Source organism: Poecilia formosa, unplaced genomic scaffold, assembly GCF_000485575.1.
Source record: "Poecilia formosa unplaced genomic scaffold, Poecilia_formosa-5.1.2 Scaffold142, whole genome shotgun sequence".
NCBI classification, from domain to species: Eukaryota; Metazoa; Chordata; class Actinopteri; order Cyprinodontiformes; family Poeciliidae; genus Poecilia; species Poecilia formosa.
This window is the reverse complement of record NW_006800081.1, coordinates 139,346-166,600: the sequence shown is the minus strand read 5'-3', so window position 1 is coordinate 166,600 and position 27,255 is coordinate 139,346. Positions and strand designations below refer to the sequence as shown.

The following is a 27,255-nucleotide window of genomic DNA, read 5'->3' as shown; positions in this document are numbered from 1 at the left end:
GTTAACATTCAGCACATTGTAGAACAGACAAACATAAACAAGGCAACAAACAACATGACTAAATTAATACATATGATTTAATTTTAAAAAATCCATATCTTCCATAAGTCTATTACAATGGTTACATTCAAGCAAAAAGTTCATTTTTGACTATTTGCACTAAGCTATGCTGTTAAATTTCTGCCTAAATTTAGAACGATAACCGTTTGAATAAATAAAAAAGCTAAACCCCGTTGATTTTTCTCACCCAATCACGTGCCTCTAATGAAGAAATCATCCAATCATCTTCTCGTCATCTGGGGAGGCGGAGAAAGTGACGAAAACCCAACCAATAGGCGTCAAGCTCATGAATAATGCGTCAGCAGGGATTCCGCATTCAGCCCTCCTTCTCTAGATCTTCCCAGCGTTTTGCAGCAAACCAATGTGAGTCGGTGACATTTAACCAAAGCCGCCGCCCCCTTTTTCCCTCACTAGCCAACACTGTTTTCCTCGTTTACGGAGTGACCGCGACAGCTGCCAATGTTTAGTTCGTCTTTGTGAAGTTGGGACACAACCGAAGGGTGAGTCGACCTTTGTATTTTGTCTTCCGCGGTTGTTGACGAGCTTATAAGGGAGGACACTCTGTCGGACTCGGCCTCTCTCATTGAGCTTTGCTGTAGGTGCTTCATGTCACGTTCACCAACTCATTAAAGGAGCTCAAGCATTCGCACATCGGCATGCTGTGCAAACGGCGAGCTCTGCTCGCGAATTTAAAGCGCATTTTAGGGAGTTATTTCCACAACAGTCAATTTAAGTTCACACGGGCCTTCTGGAAAATTACCACACTTACCATGAAGTTGCACACGTCTCGGCGAGGCCATACAAGCAGAAAGCTATGCTCCATAAACTGGTTACTTGTTGAACAAATAAGACTCAGTCCATCAGAAACCATCTGTAAGAAGTGGCTTCCTATAGGGAACCTGACGGGCCTCTAAGTTCAGCTTCAGCATGTCATGTTTACTATCAAAATACTTTCAGTAAAGTTGGCCTATTCCTTTGCTACTTTACTTGTGTCTAATTTTCTTTTCATAAAGTCTCCAAATTCAGTGAGGATTATTGCTCTACATATAGTATAGGTTAATCTAGGAGATTACACATCAGATTGTAAAGGTCCCCTATAGCTGCTTTGTTGGTGGTCTTCTCTGTTTAGGCCTAAGGTCAGTCTGTGTCTATGTAGATACAGTTCAGGACATCCTTTCCACAGTCTGCATGATATTTGTATGTGCACAAAAATAAAGGAAATGTGACTATACATAAAACGCTGTGGGTAGAGCAACTCCATATGTTGGGGGGAAAAAACCCTCCCCCACCATGCTGCATGTTCCTGTGGACATGGGCCCATGTTTGTAGTTTTCTATGCGTCTCAGCTCCATGTAATTACATTTCATAGGGAGAACATCAGATGTGCCAATATAAGAGCCACTTGATCATGTTTGTACTTGATCACGTATGCCTCTTTTGCAACCTCGTCCTGTCTTGCACAGTAAAGGACAATAAGTTGTAATATTACTCATTCACTCAAGCAGGAAGAATCCACTTGTCTGAATCATGCCCTGCTCTAGAGAAGCTTGGAGTTGTGAAATGTAAAGCTAAAATTGTAGCATTGCAAATCAAACGTTCAGATTATTCAAAATAATGCATAGTATGCAATATTTATTTCCCTTATATGTACAAAAAAGACAGAGGTGTTAAAATTTGAGTGGATTTTAAATGCTATTGGAAGGAGATGTAAATTAATATTGATAAACAAACCTGTTCTTTTTTTTTATAATTGGCTACTTCTCAGTGCCTTACCATAAGTTTCTGTCGAAAAAAGAAACCATAGGTAAACGTGGTACTTCTGGTATCACGTATACTAGAATTGTTACTTCTTAACAAAAAAAAGTGTGTTTTCAAATTATGACTCAGAAAAATGAGTCAAATATGTGACGTTTATTCTGTGAAAGGATTGAGAAAGGTGGGGTTTACATCACAGTTAGCTAGTGTTGTACTTGGTCAAGAGGAAGTTGACAGCATTTCACATAATGTGTTATAGTAGAAGTTAAAACTTGTGCTGAAATGGTAAATATAAAAGTCTAACAAATGGAGTTGAAACATTTCATGTCATGTCTCAAGTGTTTTTTTCCCCCCTTATGATTTCAAAATGCCACCTGTGGGACTGCCTGACAGTCACGTTTTGTGTATACATAGTAGTAAGGAGTGTGTTTCTATATTTACCCAGCATGCCGCTGGCTCGCAGCCTGTCTGTCACGTCCCTATCAGGACTTGACGAATGGGACGAGGAGTTTGAGTTGGAGGATGCTGTTCTTTTTGAAATTGCATGGGAGGTAGCCAACAAAGGTAAGTTTCCAGGTGTTTTCCTGCCTTAAAATCTAAAATTCAGACTTTAATTTTTTATTAAGTAGGAAAACTTTGACTCTTGCTTGACTAATTTTGTCTGGCTTTCTTTAAGTTGGAGGGATTTACACAGTCATACAGACCAAAGCCCGTATGACCGCGGAGGAATGGGGGGAGAACTATTTCCTGGTGGGTCCCTATGTGGAGAGCAACGTGCGCACCCAAGTGGAGCTGATCGAGCCAACCAATCCTGTCCTGAAGCGGACCATTGATAAAATGAACGCCAGTGGCTGTAAGGTACTATCATACATACTACACACGCATACATTCCTCGCACGGATAAACATTTTTGCTTGCAGTGATTATAAATGAGAAATTTGATTGTATTCTTTGAAAGTGGTCAATGAAACATGATCAGACCCCCTCTTTAATTCAGGTCACTCCCTGTCTGCAAAGTCTAGTGTTGCTGACGACAACTCGAAAGCTGGTGACATTTCCCTACAAAGGTTAGGAGCTGTATCGGTGTCCCACTCGCTTTCCCACAGATGCTTTCCAGAAATAGAAGACTGATTGGGATAGTTTTAAGGTTTTCTGCTGTGTCACTCAAAGCTCGCTGTGGTATTAGGTGTCAAAGCTAGAAGCTGCGGTCGGGCTATTTTTAAAGAATGAGTGCAGCCGATTCAACAAAGCCTGTAAAATGTTCACCTAGACTCATGCATCAGAGCATAATAAAACGGATTAAAATGAATGAATTAATTGTTGTTTCAGTCATTTACATATCTGAATAACTACTCAAATAGGCTAAGGTACAGCTAAAAGCAACATATTTTTCTTTATTGTGATTTAATATAAACAGTAACAACTAAAATATAGTCAACCAGAGACAGTTTACAGTTGGAAAGAAAGAAAGAAAGAAAGAAAGAAAGAAAGAAAAATATAATGCCTAACAAAAGTATTCACTAATGCAGAGCATTTTCATATTATTTCTTTACCAAAAACTATATACCACATATTAACAGATATTTAGGTGAAGAAGCAACATAAAATAGTGTCAATCAGTGAAGTTAGAAAATATGTTGCTCTCACAAGATTTTACAAATAAAAATAAGAATATTGAGGTATGTATTTTTACTCACTCCCCCCTTTTTTGTAGGATATATTGCACATCTAGAGACTGACAATTTTACTCATTCTTTGTTATAAAATACATGAAGACAGTTACAAAACTGGCCTTCTATCACCTGAACACCATTTCCAGGAATAATGTCTCAGCGAGATTTAGAGAAACTCATCCATGCACATCTTTAGTCGCATTGATTACTGCAACAGTGTCTTCACAGGTCTGCCTAAAAAAATCAACCTCCAGCTGCAGCTGATCCAGAACGCTGCTGCTTGCATCATCACTAAAACCAGGAAGATGGAGCACATAACACCAGTTTTAAAATACCTCCACTGGCTCTTTGTACCTCAGAAAATAGACTTTAAAATACTGTTGTTAGCTTATAAATCCCTGAACGGCTTAGCACCAAAATACATTAAAGATCTGTTATTGTTTGTATGAAACTTCTCAGGTTTTCTGTTTCTGGTCCACTCTGCATCCCCAGAACCAGAACCAAACATGAAGAAGTGGCATGCAGCTTCTACGCTCCATAAATCTGGAACAAACCTCCAGAAAACTGCAAAACAACTGAAACACTGAGTTTAAGACTAAAAACTCAACTGTTCAGAGTAGCTTTTGAACCATAATCAATGAAACATTAACCAACATTTTGATGCGTGTTGACGATTTTGATGATGGCACTCACCAAAATGTAATGTTTCTTTCTGGTTTTCTCAATTGTTGACTGTCTGATGTCGTTAATAACTTTGTATTTTTAGGGTTTTAATGATGTAAAGCACTTTGAGCTGCCTTGCTGCTGAAATGTGCAATACAAAAATAAACTGGATTAATTGATATTGTGGGATCTCTCCTTCACCAGTCAATGTGTTGCTGCACATTATTTTTAACCTTCAAACTTTACCTGTATATTTTCGCAGATTTACTTTGGCCGGTGGCTTATTGAAGGCAGTCCATACGTCGTTCTGATTGATGTCGGCTTCACCGCCTGGTCTCTGGACCGCTGGAAGAGCGAGCTGTGGGACCTCTGTGCCATCGGCGTGCCTTGGTTCGACCGCGAGGCCAACGATGCTGTTCTGTTTGGCTTCCTCACCGCCTGGCTCTTGGGAGAGGTCAGCAGCAGGTTTTGAGTGTGTGTACTGTGAAAGTTTGATAAGAAAGTCAGTTTTTTTCTTTTTTATTGTATTTACTTAAATCGGTGAAAGGTAAAATACCAGGAGGAGACATGAAGAAAAAGATGAATGGTGATTTTATGATTTTGTGTGGGGGAAAAAAAAGGAGGCAAAAATAAAATGGAAAACTGGGAAGAGAAGTGAAATTGCTTCAAAACTATTAGATAAAATCTGTAGTTTATAAACTGCATACAAGTTTATATTTTTTTAAATTACGAATAGCATAAAAGTTTCAAAGTAACCATACTTAAAACCTGATAGAAAGTTCTTAATAGATAATTAGAATAAAAATGTTGCTTTTTGATTTATTTTGAACCTTGGAAGTCTGAGATTATTTAAATTAGTGAACATATTAAATGTAGAAGAAATAGCATTGCAAAAAAATCAGAGAGTAGTCCTACAACTCAGCATAGTAACATTTATTATGGTTGTTGGAAGCTGAACCTGAATATTCACTTCAAAAAGAAGAGGGGAAAAGCCTGGTAGATGTTTGTGTTTAACATTGTAATGAATGTTAAACTGTTAAATGTTAACCAACACCCCATGCTTTTAATGACTTCAAAGAGTTGTGGTTAGTTTACAATCATCAATATGTGGTTCAAATTACAAAATCTATAAATGTACTGACTCCTAAAACCACATGGCAGTCAGCAGATGCCTTTGCTCTCCATCAGTGGAAAGCTATTCTAGCTTTCCTTTTAAAAATCCCAGTTAGAAATGTGCAGATATCTAAATAATATCTCAAGCATTTTTGTGAATAAGCTCCTTTTCACCAAAGAAGTAAAGATGTTTAAAGAAAGAGGGATTAAAAGTTTTCTGAAAAGAACATGTGTTGTCAACCTCACTGGTGATTAGGTTAAGGCTTTGGATTGTTTTGCAGCCAAATAGTTGAGGGAAGATCTGATTTGAAAAGGAAACACAAGTAGGAAGTAAAGGTGATACAAACTGACTTCTGCTATAGCTCATAACACAACAAATGATCTAAAGAAGTGTGAACGTAATGGGCTCTGAAAACCAGAGGTGTGTGTGTAGTAATTACACATATTTACTTGAATAAAAATGTACTTTTAGGAGCAGTTTTACTACATTGTACTGTTCCTTCAGTAATATTATGAAGTATCATTACTTGAGTAAACCTTCTGGCCATTCTGTGCACTTTAAATAACTTCACTGACTGAAGAGCAAACTTTGGACTTTACTTTTTCCTAATTTTTGGCTTCTCTACCCACCTCTGCTGAAAATGTACATACAAATATGCAGAAACTATCTGCTGACGCTTGCATGCCATTCAAGTTGTGTTTTCTGATATTGCAGTATGCGGCTCAGTCTGAGGATCCTCCACACATTGTAGCCCAGTTCCATGAGTGGCTGGCAGGTCTGGGCCTGGTGTTGTGCAGACAAAGACAGCTTCCTGTTGCAACTATTTTCACCACCCATGCTACGCTGCTGGGTCGCTACCTGTGTGCCGGAAATGTGGACTTCTACAACAACCTGGCAGAGGTACATCTTTGCTACTTTTTCTATTCCAACATTTGATAAGGAAAGAAATGTCTCACAATAGATATATATATATTTTTTTAACATAGAAGAGACAGGAAAATAAAAGGCCAATTGTTTGTGATGCTGATTTTAAGAGTCTGCAAAAGCGGTTTACACGATGTTCTTCCTCCGTTCTGCTCCGATCAGTTCAATGTAGATAAAGAAGCCGGAGATCGGCAAATTTACCATCGCTACTGTCTGGAGCGGGCAGCTGCACACTGCGCTCACGTCTTCACCACTGTGTCACAAATTACAGCCATCGAGGCCGAGTTCCTGCTCAAGAGGAAACCCGGTATGTCGAGTTGGACTCGGCTGTCAGGAAAAGAAAAATTAACACCTCACTGATTATGGATGAAATGTGCTTATGGTTCTTCACGTTTGTCCTCAGACATCGTCACTCCTAATGGCCTCAATGTGAAGAAGTTCTCTGCGATGCATGAGTTTCAAAACCTCCATGCTCAGAGCAAGAATCGCATTCAGGAGTTTGTCAGGGGTCACTTCTATGGGTCAGTCCTGACAACATGACACCGCAGGACAGTGGACAGTCTGAACACTGCAAAAACACCAAATCTAACCAAGTATTGGTCTAGTTTTTAGTGCAAATATCCCAGTCCACTTGAAATAAAACAAAACTAATTTGCAAGTAACTTTTTAGTAAGATCTCGGAGCTTGTTTTAAGTAACTAATTCCTTAATATTGAGGAAATGGTACTAGTTCCAATGGCAGATTATTTCACTTGTAACGTGGAGAATGTCTTGTTATAAGTGAAATAATAAGGTTGATGAAAAGTTACTTGCAAGTTAGTTTTGTCTTATTTCAAATGGACTAGGCTATTTGCACTAAAAACTCGTTTTGCAGTGAATTCGTTCAGTCTGTTACTGCCGAGTTAAAGATTTTGAAAGCTAAAAATTGGAAAATAATCTCTCAGTTTGTGTTTACCATCAGGAACCTTGACTTCAACCTGGACAAGTGTCTGTTCCTCTTCATAGCAGGAAGGTATGAGTTCTCCAACAAAGGAGCCGACATCTTCCTCGAGGCTTTAGCCAGACTCAACTATCTACTGAGAGTAAGTGAAGTGGTTTTGCTGAACGTGATGAACCTCGGGTGTGAAGAACTGAACCATACATACTCCATGCTCTTCCTCAGGTTAACCACAGCGATGTGACCGTTATAGCTTTCTTCATCATGCCAGCTCGGACCAACAACTTCAACGTGGAGACGCTGAAGGGCCAAGCAGTGCGGAAGCAGCTATGGTGATTATAAATGTTTAATATCTGCCTTTCCTACTTCCATTTATGTGACTAAAGATATTTCCGTTTCTGTCTCTCCTCGCAGGGACACAGCCCAGACTGTGAAGGAGCGCTTTGGAAAGAAGCTTTATGAATCACTCCTAGTGTAAGTTCACCACGTTTAAGGCACCACCATGCTCAGCGACTGAACGCACTTTTCATTAAAAAAACACAAAGTATATAAATAACTCATCTATTTTATTAGATCCAGCTTCAGAGAATCTTGGAGAAATTATTATATTCCATTTTTTTTAACATTACAACCACAAATCACAAATCTCTGGCTCTTAGAAAATTGGTGTCAAGACAAAAGCCTTAAGATCTCACAGCAGACACGTGGAAGAACATGCTCCGGTCAGATCGGACCAAAACTGAAAACAGTTTTGTTCCCACGTGTTTTTCAGTGGTCAGCTGCCAGATGTGTCGAAGATGCTGGACAAAGAAGACTTCACCATCATGAAGCGTGCCATCTTTGCAACTCAGAGGCAGTGCCAGCCTCCAGTCTGCACCCACAACATGCTGGAGGACAGCAGCGACCCCATCCTTAACTGTGTCCGCCGCATCGGCCTTTTCAACAGCTCTGCTGACCGAGTCAAGGTAAGAGACAAAACGGGAGACTCGCCCTATGAATCAGTTGTGCACTATACTTCATTTATTGGATATACATTAAAACATTTATATGGCAAAGCACTGCTTAACATAAATTACCTGGAGGGAGCGAGCTCCACATGAAGACACAGATTACCTTTTGGTTCTTGGACAAATTAGGCTTCTGTTCACTGTTCCAGGTTGTTTTACAATAGTTTTTCTGAAAATAACCGTTGTATCTGAGAAATCAGAAACGGGCCACGATTGGCCACCAGACATTGCAGCTGCTCCATTTCTCCCTTACACACCAACTGCCCAGAAAAGGCAGGATCACCATGACAACCATGGACATTGTTTTTAAAGTGTGTCCCCCCCAAGAGGACAAAGTTAAAACTACAGTAAAGCTCACTGATACTCTTCACAATGACATGTTCATGTTGGTGAGTGTGATGGGGTGAAAGTGGCTGTAGTGAAAAAGGTGTTGAGTCGTCTGTATTAATAGTGATAGTCGGTCCATTTATAAGTCCTAGCAGACTTTAAACCCAGCAGTTGGGCATGTTTGGTGGAGAAAAGCATGGTTGCGTTTTTCTTATGTGTTTTTTTACACACAAGAAATTTCGTGTGAAAAACAACACAAATTGTTGTGAGGGCTTGATAATTATGATCAAGCTCTCACTGTGTAACTTTTTAGGTGCCTTGCGTTGTAAACTAGGACTAGTTTTCTTCTTAGGTTGCTGTGAGAAAGGCTGCAGTCACTTGTTCTGGTACTGAAAAGCTTGTCCTCCCTCCTCAGATCATCTTCCACCCAGAGTTCCTTTCGTCCACATCTCCTCTGCTTCCCATGGATTACGAGGAGTTTGTCAGAGGCTGCCACCTTGGTGTCTTCCCTTCTTACTATGAGCCTTGGGGTTATACTCCGGGTATGACACATGGATGCTGATATCTTGGATATGTTTACTGTGTTATATTTGACTCACTTTGTAATACTTCTGTCATTTGACAGCTGAGTGCACAGTGATGGGTATTCCATCCATATCCACTAATCTGTCAGGCTTCGGGTGTTTCATGGAGGAACACATAGCAGACCCTACAGCGTATGGTGTGTGTCTTTACTCACTTTCTTTAGTTTCTCAAAAGTTATCGACACATTGATTAGAAAGATCACATTTCTCATTATTACCCAACAGGTATTTACATCCTTGACCGGCGCTACAAGGGTGTTGACGAGTCGTGCAACCAGCTCACTTCCTTCCTTTTCCAGTTCTGCAAACAGAGCCGACGCCAGCGGATCATCCAGAGGAATCGCACAGAGCGCCTGAGTGACCTCCTGGACTGGAGATACCTCGGCAGAGTATGGACACAAATCCTGAATGTAATCTTTCAGCCGCTAACTTTAAAGTGACATTTTTGCCCTTCTCTTTCGCTTTAGTATTATATAGCTGCTCGTCATATGGCCTTGGCGAAAGCCTTCCCAGACACCTACGTATATGACCCTCAAGAGCCCTCCTCGGTAAGATTATGTGACATTTTGACTGAAGAATTGTTAAAAACACTTCAAGGCCCTCTCTTAAAATGCCAGGATTTTATGATGTAAAAAAAAAAAAAAAAGACTCCAAAATAAATAGAAAGTAGTTTATAACCCTCTTTCAAATGAGTTATACATGTGTCATGTTTAAAGGTGGAAAAGTTCTGAAAATGATTATTTTAGTCCTGTTTTTAAAAGTGATCCTGCTTCATTCCTTAGGCTTCAGGTTTCCGCTACCCCCGACCAGCCTCTGTGCCTCCGTCTCCGGCTCTGTCCCGTCACTCCTCCCCGCACCACAGCGAGGCCGAAGACAATGACGAGGACGAGCGTTACGACGAGGAGCTTGAGGCCGAAAAGGACCGCGTGAACATCCGCCAGCCCTATACCATACCGGTTAAAGGCAAAGCCGTCCTCGGAGGCAACGGGAGCGGCGAGGACGAGGCGAGCGAGAAAAACTGAGACGCACGCACACTCGTATTCATTATAATCCATGCTGAACCTCACTAGTGAAACTTTTTTTGTTTCTGTTGCAATCATTAGTCATCCTTGCACTACAAACTTGATAAATGGGTGCAGCTGTGTTCATGTGTGTGATTACTTTAGTCGTGGCTTTCTGTGAAAAAAGAAAACGCATCACTTGTCTGTGTCTTCCCAACCAATGCGTACCTCAGAACCTTAAAACTGTCAGCCAGTTTTTGGTATCGTTTCAAACACACCAGCACTGCAACCAGTAGTAGGCCGAAAACATAGAAACAGGAACCAGTGAATTAAAATGACCCTGTTTTGTGAATAATTTAGATATAAAGCATTAATAAAGTAACAGAGGGGCTTTATTCTAGATTCTAGGATCAAAATGAGGAGAAACAGCATGGCATAAGCCTCCATCTTTTTACAAGCTTGTCATTTTTCTTCATTCAAAGCAAAACTTGCTTCTTCTTTTTTTACAGCTTTTTTGCAAATGCCTTTTTACAGCAAAATGTCCCAGATTGGAAAAAGATGGAGCGCATACATGCCCAGTAACAAGTAGCAGTAGATGTAAGAATACAAAACCTCTCCTTGAGCTTAGCATCATGTGTTTTTTCCATCTTTTTTTTTTTTTTTGCCTTATTGTATCAGTTTTCTAATAATTAGGGATACTGATCAGCCACATGTCACATCCATTTACCTGACAACATATGCACTTGTGTGGAGGTAGCTTATCTTGTTCAACGAAAGAGGAAAGAAGGGAAGAAGAATTGTGCTCTGTGTGGGAAGCAAAATGAATGTCGGATGTTGGTTTTACCAGATGTGTCCTGTCACTGACTCTCCTCAGTATGAGTTATATTGTTTGCTCCAGTAAAATAAAATTGAAAGCTCTATATGTTAGTATTTTACACATGATTTCTGTCTTTTGTTTTATTCCGAGCATTCGGTTCATTGAGACACGTTGAAAGGTCGGCAAGTTTACAAAGCCAAGCAACGCACTAATGTAGAGATCCAACCATACATGCAGCGTATCCATCCTGAGCTCTTTAATTTATCTGGACTTTGGTCGGGGATCTTCCTCCTACATTGCAGGTAATCCTCCCTGGGTCAGCACAAGTAAACTCTGCCGCCGTGACCTCTGCAAACTGAGAAGAACAAAAAGTTGGACTTGTTTTTATAAGAGAAACGTTTCAAACTTAATTGAAGCCTGAAGAACATGGAGCGGTTTCATGTATTTTTTACTGTTCCTTGCAAAACTACTCATTTCCCTGGAACTAGGACTGCAACTAACGATTATTTTTTGTTATTGATTAATTTATAAATTATTCTGACAATTAGATTGGTACATTCAACAGATTTTCTAATTTAACCACTTAAGTCTTTTGTATGCAATATTTGAAATGCAGTAAAAGGTGCAAATAAACCATTTCATTTTGTTTTAAAATGAGAAACTAAACTAAAGTGCAATAAAATGACATTCCTTTAGTGAATTTCTACCAGGTGAATAGAAAAAAATGCCACTTAAGGAATTTTGGGACAAAATATATAGATTGGTGTTTTTATCCTACATGTTTATTTTCAGCATTTGACCTCTTTTTGAGTCTGTTGACTCCAGTTAATGATTAATCGATTACTAAATTAGTTGATTATTTCAATAATAGATTCATTATTATTAATCCATTTAATCATTTTATACATACGTGGAACATTATAGCATTTTCTTGCATTGATAATTTTATGCGATCGAACACAAACTAGAGCACAACTGTAAGGCTGATGGAAAATGATGCATCATTTTCAAAAAGTATCTCAACTAGAAATCTGAAAAGTGTGGCTATCATTCGAATCCACCCGCCTCTATTCTGATGCCTACAAATACCATAGACTGCAACAAATTGACCTCAGAAGTTACCTGATTAATAAAAACAGACATTAGTTGTAAAGACATTGAAAACCATCCATCATGTTCCCTCCATGTCGAAACGATGAGCTACTTTGTGTTAGTCTATCACATGAAATATAAAACTGAGTGAAACCACATGGGACTCACTGAGTAAGCTGTTCCAGAAGGAGTTGTATGTTGCGCTGCCGGTCACGGCGCCGAGTTTGGCTGGATTCCTCCTCACTGTGTGCACTGAGAACCCATCAGGCCCCGTCGCCTCCACCTCCACCACATGAAAGTCTTTCAGCCTGAGGTGAGCAAGACATAAAGCCCAATTGTTCAGACAGAAATGATCAGCCGTGCTGGTTTTGATTTGTAAGGTAGAAAGACCCACGCTGTGTCTGACACGATCTCTCCCTGAACACCTGTAAAGCCGAGCTTTCCTGCCGCCACGGCTGCTGCCGCCATGGTGTTGACGTTGTTGGGAGCAAGAGGACACAGGTCTGCCACTGAGCCTCTGAACAAAACCCGCCTGCCCTCTCCTTCTGTCCAGTCACTGAGGACGTCTCCTGTCAGTCGAAAGCACGACGGATGCTTGGACATTCTTATGAACAAAGCCTGAAGAGATTCCATAGATTTCTCAGAAACATTTCTAGTTGGGGTGGGGGGAAAACAGAAACTAATATTGCTAATATTCTTATATAAGTCTTACAAAAACACAGTTAACTCCATATGGTTTGAGTTTTGTTAAGCATAACAGAACTGAGCACAGTTAAGACATTAAAATAAGCAGCTTACTTTGGCAGTTTATTAAATCTTAACATTGCAGGCGTAGACATACCTTTAATGTCCCACTATCGTTCATTCTTTGGATGTCCTGGCCTCCCCATAATGCACCACTGGGGACATAAAGCGTCCTGCCATGTTGTAGAGATGCCTGCCGCAGTTTCTGGTTCAGATCAGGATCAGAAAGGGAAGACGGAGAGCCCACCTAAAAGGTTTAACATGTTGTGAAGTTTATTGTATATTAATACAGAGTTTATAGTCAAGCGGAAAGATTATGCATTTTCCTCTTGCTTACAAAAACTGAGCCCTATTATATTTTTCAATTGGCTAATCATCCATCTTAACATTGTTTTAAAACTGCAGTTGGCAAGGTATAAATAAGCAGCTAACAAACATCCTTGTAGTCAAGATTTGTTTCTTTGTAATCTTTTAATTAGAAAAGCAATACAAAACTCCAGACACCACCAACAAGTAATATGTAAGCTAAGTTTGTATTTTATTTATTAATGAAAATAATCTCACCATGAAGTGAGCCTCAGAGAGAAATTTGAGTCCAAAATCTCTCACAATCTGTGGATGACACACCTCTACAATCACATCACACCGCCTGTAAAACCACCAGCAAAACAACTGTAACAAACATTTCTAATATAATCAAGATTGTGCTTTGTAAAAGTATTCGTACACCTTGAGCTTATTCACATTTTGACACGCTACAACCACAAACGTAAATACATTTTGGGGGGATTTCATATCATAGATTAATTGGTTTTAAAACATTTCACAAATACAAGTCTAAAAGGTATGGTGTGTGTGTTCACACAAAACTTTGAGGTAGTAAATTGGTTCTTCTTTCATATGTCTCAAACAACTTCATACATTTGATATTTTTGTAATTCTTCGTAGCAAAATACTTCAAGTTCCATCAAACTGAATGAAACCAATAATCTGTTGAGATAAATTTTCAGAAACTGCTACAGTTTCTCAGTCAGAATGGGGTCTGAAGTTTGACTCAGTCGTTCACAGGAATATGAATCCATCTAAACCAGTCCTTTACATCAAGTTTTCTCCCTGGACTACCCTGTCTTTAGCACCATCCATCTTCCCATTAACTCTGACTTGCATCCCCACAGCATAATCCTGCCACCATCATGTTTCACTTGGTGGATATTGATGTGGTAAGGGTGTTGTGTGTTTTGTTTTGCATGTAGGTCAAATAGTCCAACAATAATCTGATCTAACTACAGCACCTTCTTCCACATATCTCACTGTGTCTTCTACTGCTGCAACTGCAACTTTTGAGGAATTGAAGCACATCAGAAACGCTGATGCAATATTAGCAAATAATAGCTTCATTTGCCTGAAATATACATGTTTATTGGCGGAAAAAAAAAACGTAATAATCATAGTATTCATGAATTTACTTGTCAGCGGAAGCAATGTGTGAATCTGACAGTAAACAATTCTTATCAATTAAATACTGATATTAATATAAATATAAGAACATTTTCAGTATATGGATAAAACGTCGCGCTTAATTAGTTTTGACTAAGGCGAACTTCCTGTTTGAGTTGTGATGCTTTTATCTTGAAGGACCCACTTCCGGTTTAACTGTTAGCGCAAAGATAGCTTAACGGCAATTAAAAGACAGAAGATTAGTTTTAACAATGCATCCTATTATTAGCAGCCCCATTGATTGAGGCACAAGGTATGTTGCGATGTAAATAAGTGCATGTTTTAAGTATTGTGTGACTTATATTGTACTTTTTAAGTCAAGATGAATTAGTGGTATTTTAATACAAGTCTATAAAAAAGACCAAATCAAATAAATAAGAAAACGGAATCACTGACAAAACATACTGGTTTCTTACGGGTGTGAACAGATAAGGCTCCAGGATTAACTAAGCCTGGTTGTTAGCTTGGTCTATATCAGGCGCTGCATAGGATAAATCACCATGGTAACTCGTGTGCCACTGCTTTTGTAAAACCGAATCGAGGCTAGCCAGGATATCCGGAAAATCCCGGCTTAGTCCGCTATCCTGGTTTTGTAAAACAACCCTCTGCTGTTTTTCCCTTTTTTTCCTAACCGTTTTTTTTTTCCTCACTTGGTGACAGTGCGCATGCGTGCATTTAAACCTCTTTGCGAAGGACGACAGGTCTTCTAGTATCAGCTCAGCAGGGACTGAACCCACGAGCTTGTTGGGATTCCGGTTCCAGACAAAGCCCAGAACCAAACCAAGACCAGCTCCAGCTTCAAGGAGTTTGTCCACCAGGAACTTCCCTAAACCACATACACATCCAACCACATGCCGTCAGACAAACAATAGTAAGTCCTCCAAAGAGTGTGACTATGGGCTTCATACCTAGGTGTCCATATCCTACAACTCCAACTCTCAGAGTGGAAGAATTAGTGTCCATAATCTGCGCAGATGACAGAAGAATAACAAAAATCCAAACTGTAACAACAATTATATATGCTCACATCCGTTTTAACCTGAAGCTCTAACATCATTGCTGTTTTCTGGTCTCCTTTACCTGATTACTTTACGCCTCTCCACAGCTATGTCTCCTTCTCTGAAAAGCAATGTCCAGCCACAACTCAAAACAAGGAATCATGGGAAAACTAAGGACAAAGTTTGACTCTGAGCAGCTGCAGTTAATCATTGTTTGCCTTGGACAGTATTAGACAGAGTGCTCTTCCTATACGTTCTTGGATTTCAGTTTCAGATCCATAATCCAGGTTACAGTGACAATAAAAACTGCAGTGAAGACAGAAGGTTACTGAATTTCTTAGAATACGAGGGGCATTAGAGGTCATGGACTTCTGTCACCCTTTGCATCATTTGTCGCAAACGGATTCTGAAGCAAAAAGCCAGATTTCTAAATGACATCAATGATCTCTCTTCAGTTTTATTAAACTTTTTGACCATACTGCACATATAGATTCTCAGCTATAACGCGCAGTTTGACTTTGCCCCCTATTTGCTCATGTCATCAAAATATTACCGCCGGAAAGGTGAAAGGTCAGCTGTTTGTCCATGAAAACTTGAAACGAGGAGAACATTGATTATCAGAGAGCAATCGGACCGGAAGGACCGGTCTAAAGTTCATGTTCGTGGAAGTCCAGCGGACTGAGAGGAACGGCGCAGATTCAAGGCGAGGGACACAGGGAACATCTGAGGACTGCATGCTGGTGACATTTAATGCAGATTATTGTTCATTAGTGAAGGAAAAGACAAAACTCAGCTAACAGGGTGAAAATGGACATCCTTGAGACTGATGCCTATGACAAGCGCCGAAGGAGAAACATGGTATTCTTTTACCCCGATTTTTTATTATTATTTTTTTTGGAAATTAAAAACTCCGGAAAAAAAAAAAAACTTAATTAAGCTGACTAAAGTGCAATACGTAAGAAAAATGTGACAAATATTGCTGTTATTTGTCTGTCTTTTCCAGTCTTGTGCCCTTCTTCTCTCCCTTTTGCCCTTCTTTTTGTCCTCGGCTTTATACTTCTACCTTTGGACTCCTGATCTGGTCCCATCAGTAGTGTCCGCAGGTGTCAAAGCGGCCCCGACTCTGCTGCTGGCCACGGTGGTCCTGAGCTGGAACGGAGGGCAGAGTGTCCTGGGTGTGGCAGGGGGGCTGATCTTCTCTGCTGTTGGGGACTGCTGCTTGGTGTGGCCTGAGCTTTTTATCCACGGTAAGGGTCTTCAAGTTAAATCTAAGTTAGCAGCACATTTCCCTCAATTGTTAAAGATAAATTTTGTTTAATCACGAGCAGATTGTTTTTGTTTCTAATGTTGAAAATCCACCGTCTGTCTCAGGAATGGGTGCCTTCGCTGTGGCTCATCTGCTCTACTCCGTCACCTTCCTGTCCAGTCGTTATGCAACGTACTCCTCCTCCTCCTCCTCCTCCTCATCTTTGAACCGCTTTCTGCATCTGGTCCTTGTAATCGTGGGAGGAGCTTTCTACATCTACCTTTTTCCGTTCCTGCAGAAGGCACCAAACTCTGACCTACTGACTCCTGGCGTAGGGATCTACTTCGTCCTAATCACCATGATGGCTGCATTAGCCATCCGGACGGGCCAAGTAGCTACGTTATCGGGGAGTTTGATCTTCATGGTGTCTGATGCTTCCCTGGCTCTGCAGGTCTTCAAAGTTTTGCCACCAATCGAGCATGGTCATATTGTTGTCATGGTGACTTATTATTTGGCGCAGCTGCTGATTGCTGTGGGTGATATAAAAGCAGCGGAGGACAAGGATGACTTTTCAAAGTGGAAGCGGTCCTAAACTGGATCTCTGAGCTGCTCCTAACATCAGAAGAGCATCTTCGATTGACCAAAGCCATGCAAATATGGTGTAGTTTGTCCCAAGCTTATTTTTGAAACTTAGTGCAAAATAAGCTTGGGACAAGACAGGAGCAATAGGTTTTTAGATTTCAGTGCTGACATTCACATTTATGTTTAAAGCGACTGAGGATGGAAGAGTGGCGCATTTCTGGTGGTTTGATCAAATATTCACACTCCTTGAATGTCTTTGTATTCCATTAAATTAAAATCACAAACTTCAATGTATTTTGTTTGGATTCAGTGGAAATGTTTGCCCATTCTTCATTGCAAAATAATTCAAATCTTAACTGGATTTACTTTTGCAACTTTGACTAGGCCATTCTAATACATGGACATGCTTTCATCCAAACCTCTCCACTGAAGTTCTAGCTGTTGTGTTATTCTTTAATTTACCCCTACATAATATCCAGTTTCTCCACAGTATGATGCTTTCGGTGTGAGAGTATAGTGTTAGTTTCACAACGCTCACTGCATTTTAGAGCTAAGGCAAACAGTAATTTTTGGTTCCTATTTTTATTTGTGTAAAAAAAAAAAAAGTTAAAAACTGCATATGTTTTCTTCTCTTTCATACGTTAAGGTGAAAAACGTTGTGATTTGTGGCTGAATGGTGACAAATGTGGAAAAGTTTAAGAGGGTTGAATACTTTTGTAAGCCACTGTACACTCTGGGATTTATGGGAATATATTTTTACATGAAATTCATGTTAATGTATAGCTTGTACATGTGATGCCATAATACAAACTGCCCATTGAATGTGCATGAACAGCAGTATTTTATTTACAATAAATATTTCCAATGTCCACAACTGCGAGAATTCTATATAAAAAGTCTGATTAAAAATAATTCTTAACTCCTAACTTTAAATCAATAAAATGTTTGTGCTGAAAAAAAATCACCTTTGTACATACACCAAAAATATTAAAATGCTTATTATGGGCAGGTTTTTGTGTTACATAAAAGAAGAACTAACACAGAGAGGTGAAAGTGAAGAGTTGAACAGAAGCTTTATACAGAACAACTATTTACACGGTAAAAATCCAACATGTACATGCAAAACATCAACATCAGCTGTCGTAACAGACAAAAAAAATGTTGCTCCACATCCACGATTCGGCTCATGAATGTCCTGTGATGTTTTACTTTTCATACAGAAGCAAAAACAGGCAAGGTTTAAAAATATAAATTGCCTCAGCGATCCATCCCAACATCATCTGTCTGCTGCCCGTTGAAGCACAAAACTCTCAAACGCTCACAGAAGTCAAGCTCCTCCTGTTGGTGCAAGATACAGGAAGACTTTAAATGACAAAGTTTTAAAAGTAATCTGAGACTTTGAAATGTGAAGTTTTTTTAATTCTATAATGTATGACTTTGATTTTGATTTCATCGGACCAAAGAAACATCTTCTATACATTTGTTCAATTTCCGTACATGATTTGTGGCAACTTCTTATAGCTTTCTTCTTCTTAAGAGCAATATTTGTAGCGTGCATAAACTAATAGTCACCCAGACAACAGAATCTGGATTTAAATGCAAAATCTGAAAACTATCTTCCTTCAACTGTACAATTATGCATTCATCACATAAATCACAATAAAATATACTGAAGTTTCTGGTATGTGACAAAATGGGGAAAAGTGGGATAGAAGTTTTTATTTACCTGACTTTCTTCTTTTCCTTGGAGCTCTTTGGTTCGCTGCTTGAGGAATTCCTCCAAACCCAAAGCCGGGTTCCTGCAGTCTTCCAGGCCTTGTTGAAAGCCCTCAACCAAACTAGACAAGCAGCAATCAAGGTCGGACATCAGTACCTAATATTCACTTTAACATTATTCATTTACATAGCCCTGCTGGGGAGCAAACTGCTTCCGTCTACTGCTGACAATGAGCATTAAGTCAAAGTGTTTCTTACCAGCAGAGAGCACCAAGCACGTGCTCGTGGAAAGGCGAATGCGGTGAGCGGAGAACAGAAACTAGCTGCTGCACCATCCCCATCGACACAACCGTTTCTGTTAGAGGCCAAGTTAAAGAGCATTAACACACTCGATGAATCAGCGTTAAACTTGAAAATAAAATGAATAATCCCACGACTATAGAAGTAAAATATGTGGAATATTTGGTTCATTTAACTATGAAATGGAAAAAGACAGAGAAAAACGTATTTAAAAAATAAATACTTAGTGTTGTGCCTAACATTTTCCATTTTATGAAAATCAGAAAAATGTTGGTGTAATATTTTAGGGTCTTTTTTAAAAAACCACAAATGGCAGTTTAAATGATTTCATAATGTATCATAGCCCAGGAAATGTTAAATAATTCAATCAATACAGTAGACAATACATATGATTTTAAAATATAATCACTTTGGATTTAAGTTATATTTAATTATTTGTTTTTGTATTTCTTAAATTACTGATACATTTGTAGAAATATTGACAGATTTTTTTTTAATTACTGCACTTATTATATATATTTAAATATTTATCAGAGAAATTACAACAAATTAATTCCCAAAACTGTAACAGAAACCATTAAATGACAACATCAGCATTAGTGTGGCGTGTCTCTCCTTCACACCTTTGTGTTCCGGGTTAGAGGTCAGCAGGTTGAGCAGAAGGAAAGCAGACTTGGTCCGGACTTTCTCGTTTTCAGACTGCATACTCCTCATCAGCACCGAGAAACCATCGTGAGAGACGAACGCCTGCAGTCCGGCTTCCTGCTCTCGGACCAAACCTACAGAGGAGACAGAAAACAGATCAGTAAACAGAGATCTGCATCTCCTGGGTACCATTACCTCCAGAGATGGCTCATAGATGTGGCATCAGGGTCTAAAGCCTCAGGGACTCACATGAGACGGCGTACAGGGCTTTCACCCTGACGGTGGGATTGGGGTCTGAATCCGTCAGCTGCAGCAGCTTTGGCAGCACGTCAGCTTTAAGCAGGTATTCCTGGACCTGGGGCATATTCTGAGCACAGGAGGCGAGGAGCTGGGCGGCCCGCCACCTCAGCCCGCTTTGGACGTGACAAAGATACCTGGAGACACACAGCTCCAGGCCACCAAGGGTCATCAGATCTGGAAAGAGCATGAAAACGGTGAAATAAGTATATTTAACTGGCTTCCATGTGATAGCAAACTATTCCAGCTTTCACAAACCTCTGGCATTGTCCAGGTTCTCACACAACTCAGACAGCATCTCAAAGGCCATTTCTCGCTCATCTTCCTCATCCTCTTCCCTCTCTTCTTCGCCATCTTGCTCCTTTTCGTTTGGCTCTTCTCTTTGCAGGACAGCCAGGCTCTGCTTCATCTGCTCCACCTCATCCATCTGACCTTTGCAGATATCTGACAGAGCCTCTCTCAGCCATGTCTTCCTCTGAAGGGAGGGACGTTCAGTCAACATGGATTTTTAAAAATCAGAACTATTAACTATAGTATGTTTCACTGGTACTCTATGCGCTTTTCGTTGATAATGTTTGTTTATTCTCAAGTTCATACTCAACATGGCATGTGTTACAACAGTTAAGCTACTTAATGACTCATTTAGGAGTCATGGCTACGACCCTAACTTATGATTTTGGTTACACCTTACTGATGATACCTTCCCTATTGCTTCAGGACAAAAATATACAACTGTATGGTTCATCATATTCTTCGTCAAGGTATTAAAAGCTGTAGTTGTGCCTACCTCATCTGACATTGGCTCTGAAGGGACTGGACCCTCAGCCGCTGACCCTGCCTCCACTGCCAGCTGCAGGACCCCTTGAAGGTTCTGGGGGTACCTCCTGTCCTGTCTGTCGTCTGACATGACTTACACACCTGCACACAAAGAAACAAAACATGTCAAAAAGACACATTTGACACAGGACAATTACAATATGTATATAAGAATATAAGTCATATATATAAGAAGAAAACCAGGGCAGTTTTAAACTGAGAGATATTATTTATAAGGAGTAATTCTGACAAGGAAAATACCTAGCAAGGTAAATTTGTATGATAGGTTATGATATGATCATAAAGATCCTATCAACAAATTGGGAACAAAATTGGATTCTCATTTCACTACTTTAAAATGGGTAGGAATACGCATCATGAACTTACCTTTGTGGAGTTCTGATGTACCGAGACAAACTGTGCTTCTCTAAAATAGCAGGAGATGAGCGTGTATCCTGCTATAAACACAGACATGTGAAAGAGCTAGAACATTCTAGCTAGTTGAGCTCACGAGTGGGCCGCCATGCTTTACCGTAAAACAACACACAATGGGCAAGCAAGATTTGTGAGGCGTGCTCTTCGGTCATTTTCTAAAAATAAGTCTGAGCCCACTTCAAAACAGGTTATGTATCTGCATGTTTTATTCATTTTAGGTTGTTTATTTATTCATAATTATAAAATACAACCCCCATATTTAAAAGCTGCAAAAATAAGGTTAACCATATTAGCGTACTTAAGGTAAGTGAGTAAGCGGAACTTCCAAAGAGTAACGTTGAAGCTTAAAGACAATTCCCTCCTTTAACCATGGCTGGAATATTATTATATTATATTATATTATATTATATTATATTATATCATCAATAAATAATTAAGCTTGCTTAAAATATGTGTAATTATTTATTACATTTTAAGTATGCTAAATCATTACTAAAAAAAAATATAAAAATGCGTAATGTGTGAACCTTACGAATATGTTTGATTTCAATAAAGTTCGGGGTGCACTGACATCTAAATTTAAAATCATTCGATGATTTACTACTACATAAATACACAGTCAATTCAATTATTACGATTAAATCAATAAAGCATAGTAAAATTTGGAATCGCAGTCAGGAAAATTAAGATACTGATAACGTATATTCGCCACGACAACTTTGCGTGTGGTCAGTGTATCCTCTTGATATTGCCATAATCTTTGGTTTGCCTAACTATCCAAGATGGCGACGCTTGTGGGGCTGCGTGCCTGTTTCTCTGGTAAAAATATTAGTTTCTTAGTGTACTTTGTGATTTCTTTTGATTGCACTGAAGCTAATTAAGCCACAGAACCATTATTTACTGAGGATAAATGTAAGCAATTAAATATAGGAGGTGATGCTGTCTCTTCCGATAGCACAGCAAGGTCACGTTATCACGGTGAGGGTTAGCTTAGCTAACGATATGATGCGGATACAGTCTGAGACAAAGAAGTGCCTTTAAAAATGTCCAAAAAATAGACATTTTGATACATAAACATACACTTCACCTAAAGAACAACGTCGTGTAGTGATCACAGTTGGTTCAGATGGCTTGTTCGTTTGTTAGGTGCTGCAGAGCTTCTTGAAGCTTGATGAAAAGCTAAACTCTAATCCTGTGAAGTTGATTACCTAACATTTAGATTGTTGGTGTAGTTCAGTCAAAAGTTACATCGATACAGTCATGTTGCTTAGTGCTTTGAAATTCTGAGGTGCAACAACATTGAATACGGAACAACAAAACAGGCAACTATTACACAAGTGGCGAAAATGAGCAGACACTGGTTTATTTGCGTGGAAATTAGTCTGGTGTGTTCCAGACTTGAAGTGAACACGTCAGATTAATGACAATGTTTTAAAGCATAAATGCAATCTTAATGAGCCTTTAATAATAAAGGCTCATTATTATTAATGAGCCTTTATTACTGTGGCCTATTAAGATCAGAGGTGTGCTTAACAAGATTATGCACAATTTCTTCGAAAAATAATAATAAAAGATAGCTTCCAAACTAAAGTAAATGTTATTTTTCCACATATCACACAAAATTGTTTTTTTTTCTTCTTTTTTTCAACTGAACACCAGGTATGTATTTTGAGCTTCATTGCATTCATACAAAAACCTGATATAGAAATAGATACCATAATCTAATACATTTTTTTTAACAAAAAGACATTGGTTATTTATACCTCATATTATTAAATTGGTACACAGAGGCAACAAAAAGCTCAGATTAAATTTTGATTAAAATTAAAGTCCTTCTTGCTCAGAATATCGTTGATCAACAACGATACCCCAAAGAACTTGCCTGGAGAGAATTGTGAAAATAATATTATGTATTTTAATACTTTTCTCATAAAATAAATAATGAAATGGTGAAAACAGAAAAAAAGCCATGTTTTCAGCTGGGAAAAAAAACTACCTTCACAAACTACAGCAATAATCTAAAACAAATGTAACATTTTAACACATTTGTTATCTTCCGCCCTCAGCCCTACAGCTTACTTCGCCGAGCCTTCTGCACAGCTCGTTCAAACTCGTAAGAAACCAGACGGATTGTCACTTTCGGGCCCGGTCAGTTCGGATTTTAGCGTCTGAGTCCTGGTTTGTCTTTTTCCCTGCAGTGCGCTGTGCCTCTGAGTCGGCGGACCTTCGCAGTCGAGGCCAAGAAGACGTACACCAGAGAGAAGCCTCATGTGAACATAGGAACCATCGGCCACGTCGATCACGGCAAAACCACCCTCACCGCAGCCATCACAAAAGGTAGAATCCCTTCGGATTAAAACCCGTGACATCCAGTAAGTCTTCCCTTATTATTTATTTCTGTATCGTCACCTCCTTTTTTTGTCAGTGCTCGCTGATGCTGGTGGTACAAATTACAAAAAATACGAGGACATAGACAATGCTCCAGAGGAAAAGGCCAGAGGAATTACCATCAACGCCTCTCATGTGGAGTACACGACAGCCAACAGACATTACGCCCACACAGACTGCCCTGGCCACGCCGATTACGTCAAGGTAATCTGCTTTGCTTCTCCCCGGCACATGGCCTGACTTTTACACTTAACGTTGCTCTGACGGAAGAGTCTCTTCATCCATCTTTCCATCCCTTAATTCTGCCGTAAGGAGGCAAAAGTGGCCCGAGACCAAAAAAAAAAGTTCTGGATCCCCCCCTGCTCTCCGTCTTTCAGAACATGATCACGGGCGCAGCCCAGATGGACGGCTGCATCCTGGTGGTGGCGGCCACCGACGGCCAGATGCCTCAGACCCGGGAGCACCTCCTGCTGGCCAGGCAGATCGGCGTTGAGCACGTGGTGGTTTTCATCAACAAGGCCGACGCCGTGGAGGACAAGGAGATGCTGGAGCTGGTGGAGATCGAGATGCGCGAGTTGCTCACGGAGTTCGGCTACGACGGCGAGAACACTCCCATTGTGATCGGCTCTGCCCTCTGCGCCCTGGAGGTAGGATGTGGACGCACCTTGTGTTTTATCGGTTTGCTTAGTATTGACTAAAATCATCAGCCTGACGTGTCCCGGTTGTTTCGTGTTGCTGATGCTGTTGCCCCATGTTAGAACAAGCAGCCTGAACTGGGAGAAACCGCAGTGATGAAACTCCTGGAGGTTGTGGATTCCTACGTTCCTCTGCCCAAAAGAGAGCTGGAAAAGCCTTTCCTCCTGCCCATCGAAGGGGTTTTTTCTATCCCAGGTAAGCTCCTCTCATACACTCGGGGTATGTCTTTACACATAAAGTGCAAACGTATCTGTCGTATTTAGCACACTGGAAGTAATGAACACAAATCCAAACTTTAGGCAGAGGGACCGTCGTGACCGGGACATTGGAGAGAGGCCTGATAAAGAAAGGAGACGACTGTGAGTTTATGGGTCACAACCGTTCCTTCAAGACTGTGGTTACAGGTGAGCGACTCCATCTTGTGACATCAAATAAAATGTGTATGATGTATCAGCAGATCTAAGGGAGCCAATATGGTGGCCTTGCAACAGCATTTGCTCTTTTTTTAAATTTTTTTTATTATTTTGTCATGTAGCACCCACAAACCTCGATTGTATTTTATAGTTAAAATCTGAAAGGTGTGGCATGCATTTCTAATCAGGACTATTCACTCAGATGAATGGAGAGTCTGGCACGTACTACTCAGGAGGAAGCTGATGATAAACGCATATCATTTTCATTCATAAAAAAATTGGAGTATCATGCAGACTTTTTCCATCCACTTAATAGATGATGCAGTACTTTATGTTGACCTTTCATAAAATCCCAATAAAAGAAAAAAAATAAATAAAGTTTGTCCTTTGTAATGGGACAAAGTGTGAGAACAGTTCGAGGGGCGTATGCTTGTTTTACAATGTCGAAACACCCGGCCTGCTGCAGCATGTGGGCTTTTACACGGAAACTTCTTCAACATGATGAGTGAAGCAGTCTGCCGGTGTCGGGTTCAGGTATCGAGATGTTCCACAAGTCTCTGGACCGGGCCGAGGCCGGCGATAACCTGGGCGCTCTGGTTCGAGGCCTGAAGAGGGAAGACGTGAGGAGAGGGATGGTGATGTGTAAGCCGGGGTCCATCATGCCTCACCAGAAGGTCAAAGCACAGGTGTGTCTCTTTAAATAATCACTTACTAATGACGTCTAATTCAGATTTTTTATTTTTTTATAGTCCTTTCTAATTCATTCCTGGTGCACACTCTCACTCTGGAGAGGTTATAAGGTCAAGACCGCTAAGTTGGCGAAGTTGTTTTATGATGAAATCAAATCCCTCTGATTACCCACAAACCACATCTGTGTTATAAAAGCCTTTGTAGGTTTCAGCAGAAGTCAATTCACACCAATTAACGCCAAGCAGCCTATGCGGCTGAAGTTTTTTCCTTCTCCAAAATATTTCAGCAACGAATCTTTATTTTTAGTTTGCGTCAGTTTGAAACGAGGGTTATTAGCTAACACGATTCACAGCGTGTCTAATGTTTTCCAGGTTTATATTCTGAGTAAAGAGGAGGGAGGCCGACACAAGCCGATCGTCACCAACTTCATGCCCATCATGTTTTCCCTCACCTGGGACATGGCGTGTAGGATCGTTCTACCTGCAGACAAGGTGAGCATCTTCCAGGGTTGTTGTCTCAATTCGACCGGGTCGAGAGTCTAAGTTGCAAATCGGGTTGTTGCCGGACGATGACTGTGTTGCTCTGTTTAAGGAAATGGTGATGCCAGGAGAGGACATGTTGATGAATCTGACGCTTCGCCAGCCCATGGTGCTGGAGAAAGGCCAGAGGTTCACTCTGAGAGACGGAAACAAAACCATCGGTACCGGCCTGGTCACAGAAATCCTGACCATGACAGACGAAGATCAGTTCAACTGGGGCTGAAGGGGAAAGTCCGCAGAGATGGCTGGGCGGGGATGGGGAGGGATCTGTTCGGGGGACGGCTGGGAGTTTGTCGAGTCAGATGAATTTATTCAACAGAAACACAGAAAACTGAAATAAAAGCTGAGATAACACAGAAAAAAACGCAAGCATGTGTTAAGCAGTTCCTGTCAACCAAAATACCTATAATGTGCAACTTAGACTGTATTGGTCAAAATGGTCATTTGTGTAATAAAATGTATTTAATAATAAAACTGCCCTGTTTGTTTTGTGGTGCTTGGTATCACCAGCTGAATGTTTTCCTGTAAAGTTTAATGTCTCAAACATGGAATGAAATTATTATAAATTTTTGCTAAATCCTGAAAAATATTGCATATCGAACAAGTCTTGCGGCAAAATTGAGATTATGAAGCATACAGGTGTGCATGCTATTGTGTTATTGTACCACAAGAGGGCAGCAGAGGTGCCTGAAACAAAGTTTATATTCTCGTTTTTAGAATAGAAATATCCTTTGTTCTGTCGGAGAATTTCATGTGTACTAGTGAGAAGCAAATCGAAGAATGTAGGTAAACACGAAGCTAAAAATATTAAAAGAACTAAAAATTGAAAGAAGAGACTGCAATGCAGGGGCAAATTTACAGCAGAAAAAAATAATACTGTACAGTTATAAATAGCTCCGATTAAAATAAATGTAAAAGAAAATGACATGTTTAAGAAAAAGAAAAATATAGAGATTTTTTGCTTTTATTTTTTATTTTATATGTCAGTTTTGGTACTTCATAGTTGAGAGCATATACAAAAGTTATTTTACACGTTTTTTTTTAGATTTGCCTAAAATTTGAGAATATTCCTAATCTTGTTTCACTTCTGAAATATTGAAAACACAAACACAATCTGAAGTATAAATGTGCAGGTTTTATATTTTTTATTATGTTTTCAAAAGATCCCACTCACCAACACCTCAAAAGCGTCAATAAATTAACTGTAAAGTCAAATATAAATGATTTTAAAAACAAAAACGTGACAAGCAGAAACACCCGTGAATACAACTTGGAAAAAAAGCTAATTTGCATAAAACCG

At 39.8% G+C, this 27,255-nt stretch overlaps 5 protein-coding genes across 7 annotated transcripts; 3 read left to right on the top strand and 2 right to left on the bottom strand.

Moving 5' to 3' along the window:
• The first annotated feature begins 410 nt into the window (after positions 1 to 410).
• On the top strand, positions 411 to 10,977 carry gys1 (glycogen synthase 1 (muscle)). Its single transcript, XM_007562850.2, has 16 exons — positions 411 to 560; positions 2,261 to 2,379; positions 2,492 to 2,673; positions 4,414 to 4,605; positions 5,980 to 6,165; positions 6,352 to 6,496; positions 6,593 to 6,710; positions 7,150 to 7,270; positions 7,351 to 7,457; positions 7,540 to 7,599; positions 7,898 to 8,090; positions 8,875 to 9,001; positions 9,085 to 9,180; positions 9,269 to 9,432; positions 9,511 to 9,591; positions 9,826 to 10,977. Exons 2-16 carry the CDS (start codon positions 2,262 to 2,264, stop codon positions 10,063 to 10,065), a joined length of 2,130 nt encoding a protein of 709 aa, XP_007562912.2. The 5' UTR covers positions 411 to 560; position 2,261; the 3' UTR covers positions 10,066 to 10,977.
• Positions 10,693 to 15,355, bottom strand: aspdh (aspartate dehydrogenase domain containing). Of its 3 annotated transcripts, XM_007562851.2 has the most exons (8): positions 15,275 to 15,355; positions 15,103 to 15,160; positions 14,876 to 15,020; positions 13,262 to 13,346; positions 12,795 to 12,944; positions 12,348 to 12,571; positions 12,122 to 12,261; positions 10,693 to 11,216 (listed from the first exon to the last, which is right to left on the bottom strand). In XM_007562851.2, the coding sequence occupies exons 2-8, from the start codon at positions 15,155 to 15,157 to the stop codon at positions 11,179 to 11,181; spliced, it is 837 nt and encodes a 278-aa protein (XP_007562913.1). In that variant the 5' UTR covers positions 15,158 to 15,160; positions 15,275 to 15,355; the 3' UTR covers positions 10,693 to 11,178. The 3 variants fall into 3 exon arrangements, with proteins under 3 accessions (XP_007562913.1, XP_007562914.1, XP_016532367.1); XM_007562852.2 differs by having other exon boundaries at positions 15,103 to 15,303; XM_016676881.1 differs by having other exon boundaries at positions 12,795 to 12,902; positions 15,103 to 15,303.
• A 602-nt stretch (positions 15,356 to 15,957) lies between these two features.
• On the top strand, positions 15,958 to 17,894 carry tmem86b (transmembrane protein 86B). Its single transcript, XM_007562849.2, has 3 exons — positions 15,958 to 16,050; positions 16,196 to 16,439; positions 16,564 to 17,894. Exons 1-3 carry the CDS (start codon positions 16,000 to 16,002, stop codon positions 17,028 to 17,030), a joined length of 762 nt encoding a protein of 253 aa, XP_007562911.1. The 5' UTR covers positions 15,958 to 15,999; the 3' UTR covers positions 17,031 to 17,894.
• A 180-nt stretch (positions 17,895 to 18,074) lies between these two features.
• Positions 18,075 to 21,323, bottom strand: hspbp1 (HSPA (heat shock 70kDa) binding protein, cytoplasmic cochaperone 1). The gene is made up of 8 exons (XM_007562848.2): positions 21,182 to 21,323; positions 20,766 to 20,896; positions 20,237 to 20,453; positions 19,931 to 20,155; positions 19,660 to 19,815; positions 18,995 to 19,091; positions 18,747 to 18,858; positions 18,075 to 18,358 (listed from the first exon to the last, which is right to left on the bottom strand). Exons 2-8 carry the CDS (start codon positions 20,883 to 20,885, stop codon positions 18,278 to 18,280), a joined length of 1,008 nt encoding a protein of 335 aa, XP_007562910.1. The 5' UTR covers positions 20,886 to 20,896; positions 21,182 to 21,323; the 3' UTR covers positions 18,075 to 18,277.
• A 656-nt stretch (positions 21,324 to 21,979) lies between these two features.
• Positions 21,980 to 26,310, top strand: LOC103145414 (elongation factor Tu, mitochondrial-like). The gene is made up of 10 exons (XM_007562845.2): positions 21,980 to 22,048; positions 23,296 to 23,342; positions 23,428 to 23,566; positions 23,655 to 23,821; positions 23,995 to 24,264; positions 24,376 to 24,508; positions 24,613 to 24,717; positions 25,261 to 25,412; positions 25,788 to 25,907; positions 26,008 to 26,310. The coding sequence occupies exons 1-10, from the start codon at positions 22,012 to 22,014 to the stop codon at positions 26,176 to 26,178; spliced, it is 1,341 nt and encodes a 446-aa protein (XP_007562907.1). The 5' UTR covers positions 21,980 to 22,011; the 3' UTR covers positions 26,179 to 26,310.
• The last annotated feature ends 945 nt before the right edge of the window (positions 26,311 to 27,255 follow it).

What these genes read in the sequence shown, in the direction of transcription:
- gys1 (XM_007562850.2), top strand. Translation starts at nt 2,262, where the DNA reads ATGCCGCTGGCTCGCAGCCTGTCTGTCACGTCCCTATCAGGACTTGAC. An exon ending in ATGGGAGGTAGCCAACAAAG is followed by an intron (nt 2,380 to 2,491) that starts GTAAGTTTCCAG and finishes GCTTTCTTTAAG; the next exon opens with TTGGAGGGATTTACACAGTC. An exon ending in CCGCCTGGCTCTTGGGAGAG is followed by an intron (nt 4,606 to 5,979) that starts GTCAGCAGCAGG and finishes CTGATATTGCAG; the next exon opens with TATGCGGCTCAGTCTGAGGA.
- aspdh (XM_007562851.2), bottom strand. Translation starts at nt 15,157, where the DNA reads ATGGACACTAATTCTTCCACTCTGAGAGTTGGAGTTGTAGGATATGGA. An exon ending in TCTCTGAGGCTCACTTCATG is followed by an intron (nt 12,945 to 13,261) that starts GTGAGATTATTT and finishes TAAACCTTTTAG; the next exon opens with GTGGGCTCTCCGTCTTCCCT. An exon ending in GAGATCGTGTCAGACACAGC is followed by an intron (nt 12,262 to 12,347) that starts GTGGGTCTTTCT and finishes TGCTCACCTCAG; the next exon opens with GCTGAAAGACTTTCATGTGG.
- tmem86b (XM_007562849.2), top strand. Translation starts at nt 16,000, where the DNA reads ATGGACATCCTTGAGACTGATGCCTATGACAAGCGCCGAAGGAGAAAC. An exon ending in AGCGCCGAAGGAGAAACATG is followed by an intron (nt 16,051 to 16,195) that starts GTATTCTTTTAC and finishes TGTCTTTTCCAG; the next exon opens with TCTTGTGCCCTTCTTCTCTC. An exon ending in GCCTGAGCTTTTTATCCACG is followed by an intron (nt 16,440 to 16,563) that starts GTAAGGGTCTTC and finishes CGTCTGTCTCAG; the next exon opens with GAATGGGTGCCTTCGCTGTG.
- hspbp1 (XM_007562848.2), bottom strand. Translation starts at nt 20,885, where the DNA reads ATGTCAGACGACAGACAGGACAGGAGGTACCCCCAGAACCTTCAAGGG. An exon ending in GAACCTGGACAATGCCAGAG is followed by an intron (nt 20,156 to 20,236) that starts GTTTGTGAAAGC and finishes TGCTCTTTCCAG; the next exon opens with ATCTGATGACCCTTGGTGGC. An exon ending in AGCCCTGTACGCCGTCTCAT is followed by an intron (nt 19,816 to 19,930) that starts GTGAGTCCCTGA and finishes TCTCCTCTGTAG; the next exon opens with GTTTGGTCCGAGAGCAGGAA.
- LOC103145414 (XM_007562845.2), top strand. Translation starts at nt 22,012, where the DNA reads ATGGCGACGCTTGTGGGGCTGCGTGCCTGTTTCTCTG. An exon ending in GCTGCGTGCCTGTTTCTCTG is followed by an intron (nt 22,049 to 23,295) that starts GTAAAAATATTA and finishes TTCCGCCCTCAG; the next exon opens with CCCTACAGCTTACTTCGCCG. An exon ending in TGCACAGCTCGTTCAAACTC is followed by an intron (nt 23,343 to 23,427) that starts GTAAGAAACCAG and finishes TTTTCCCTGCAG; the next exon opens with TGCGCTGTGCCTCTGAGTCG.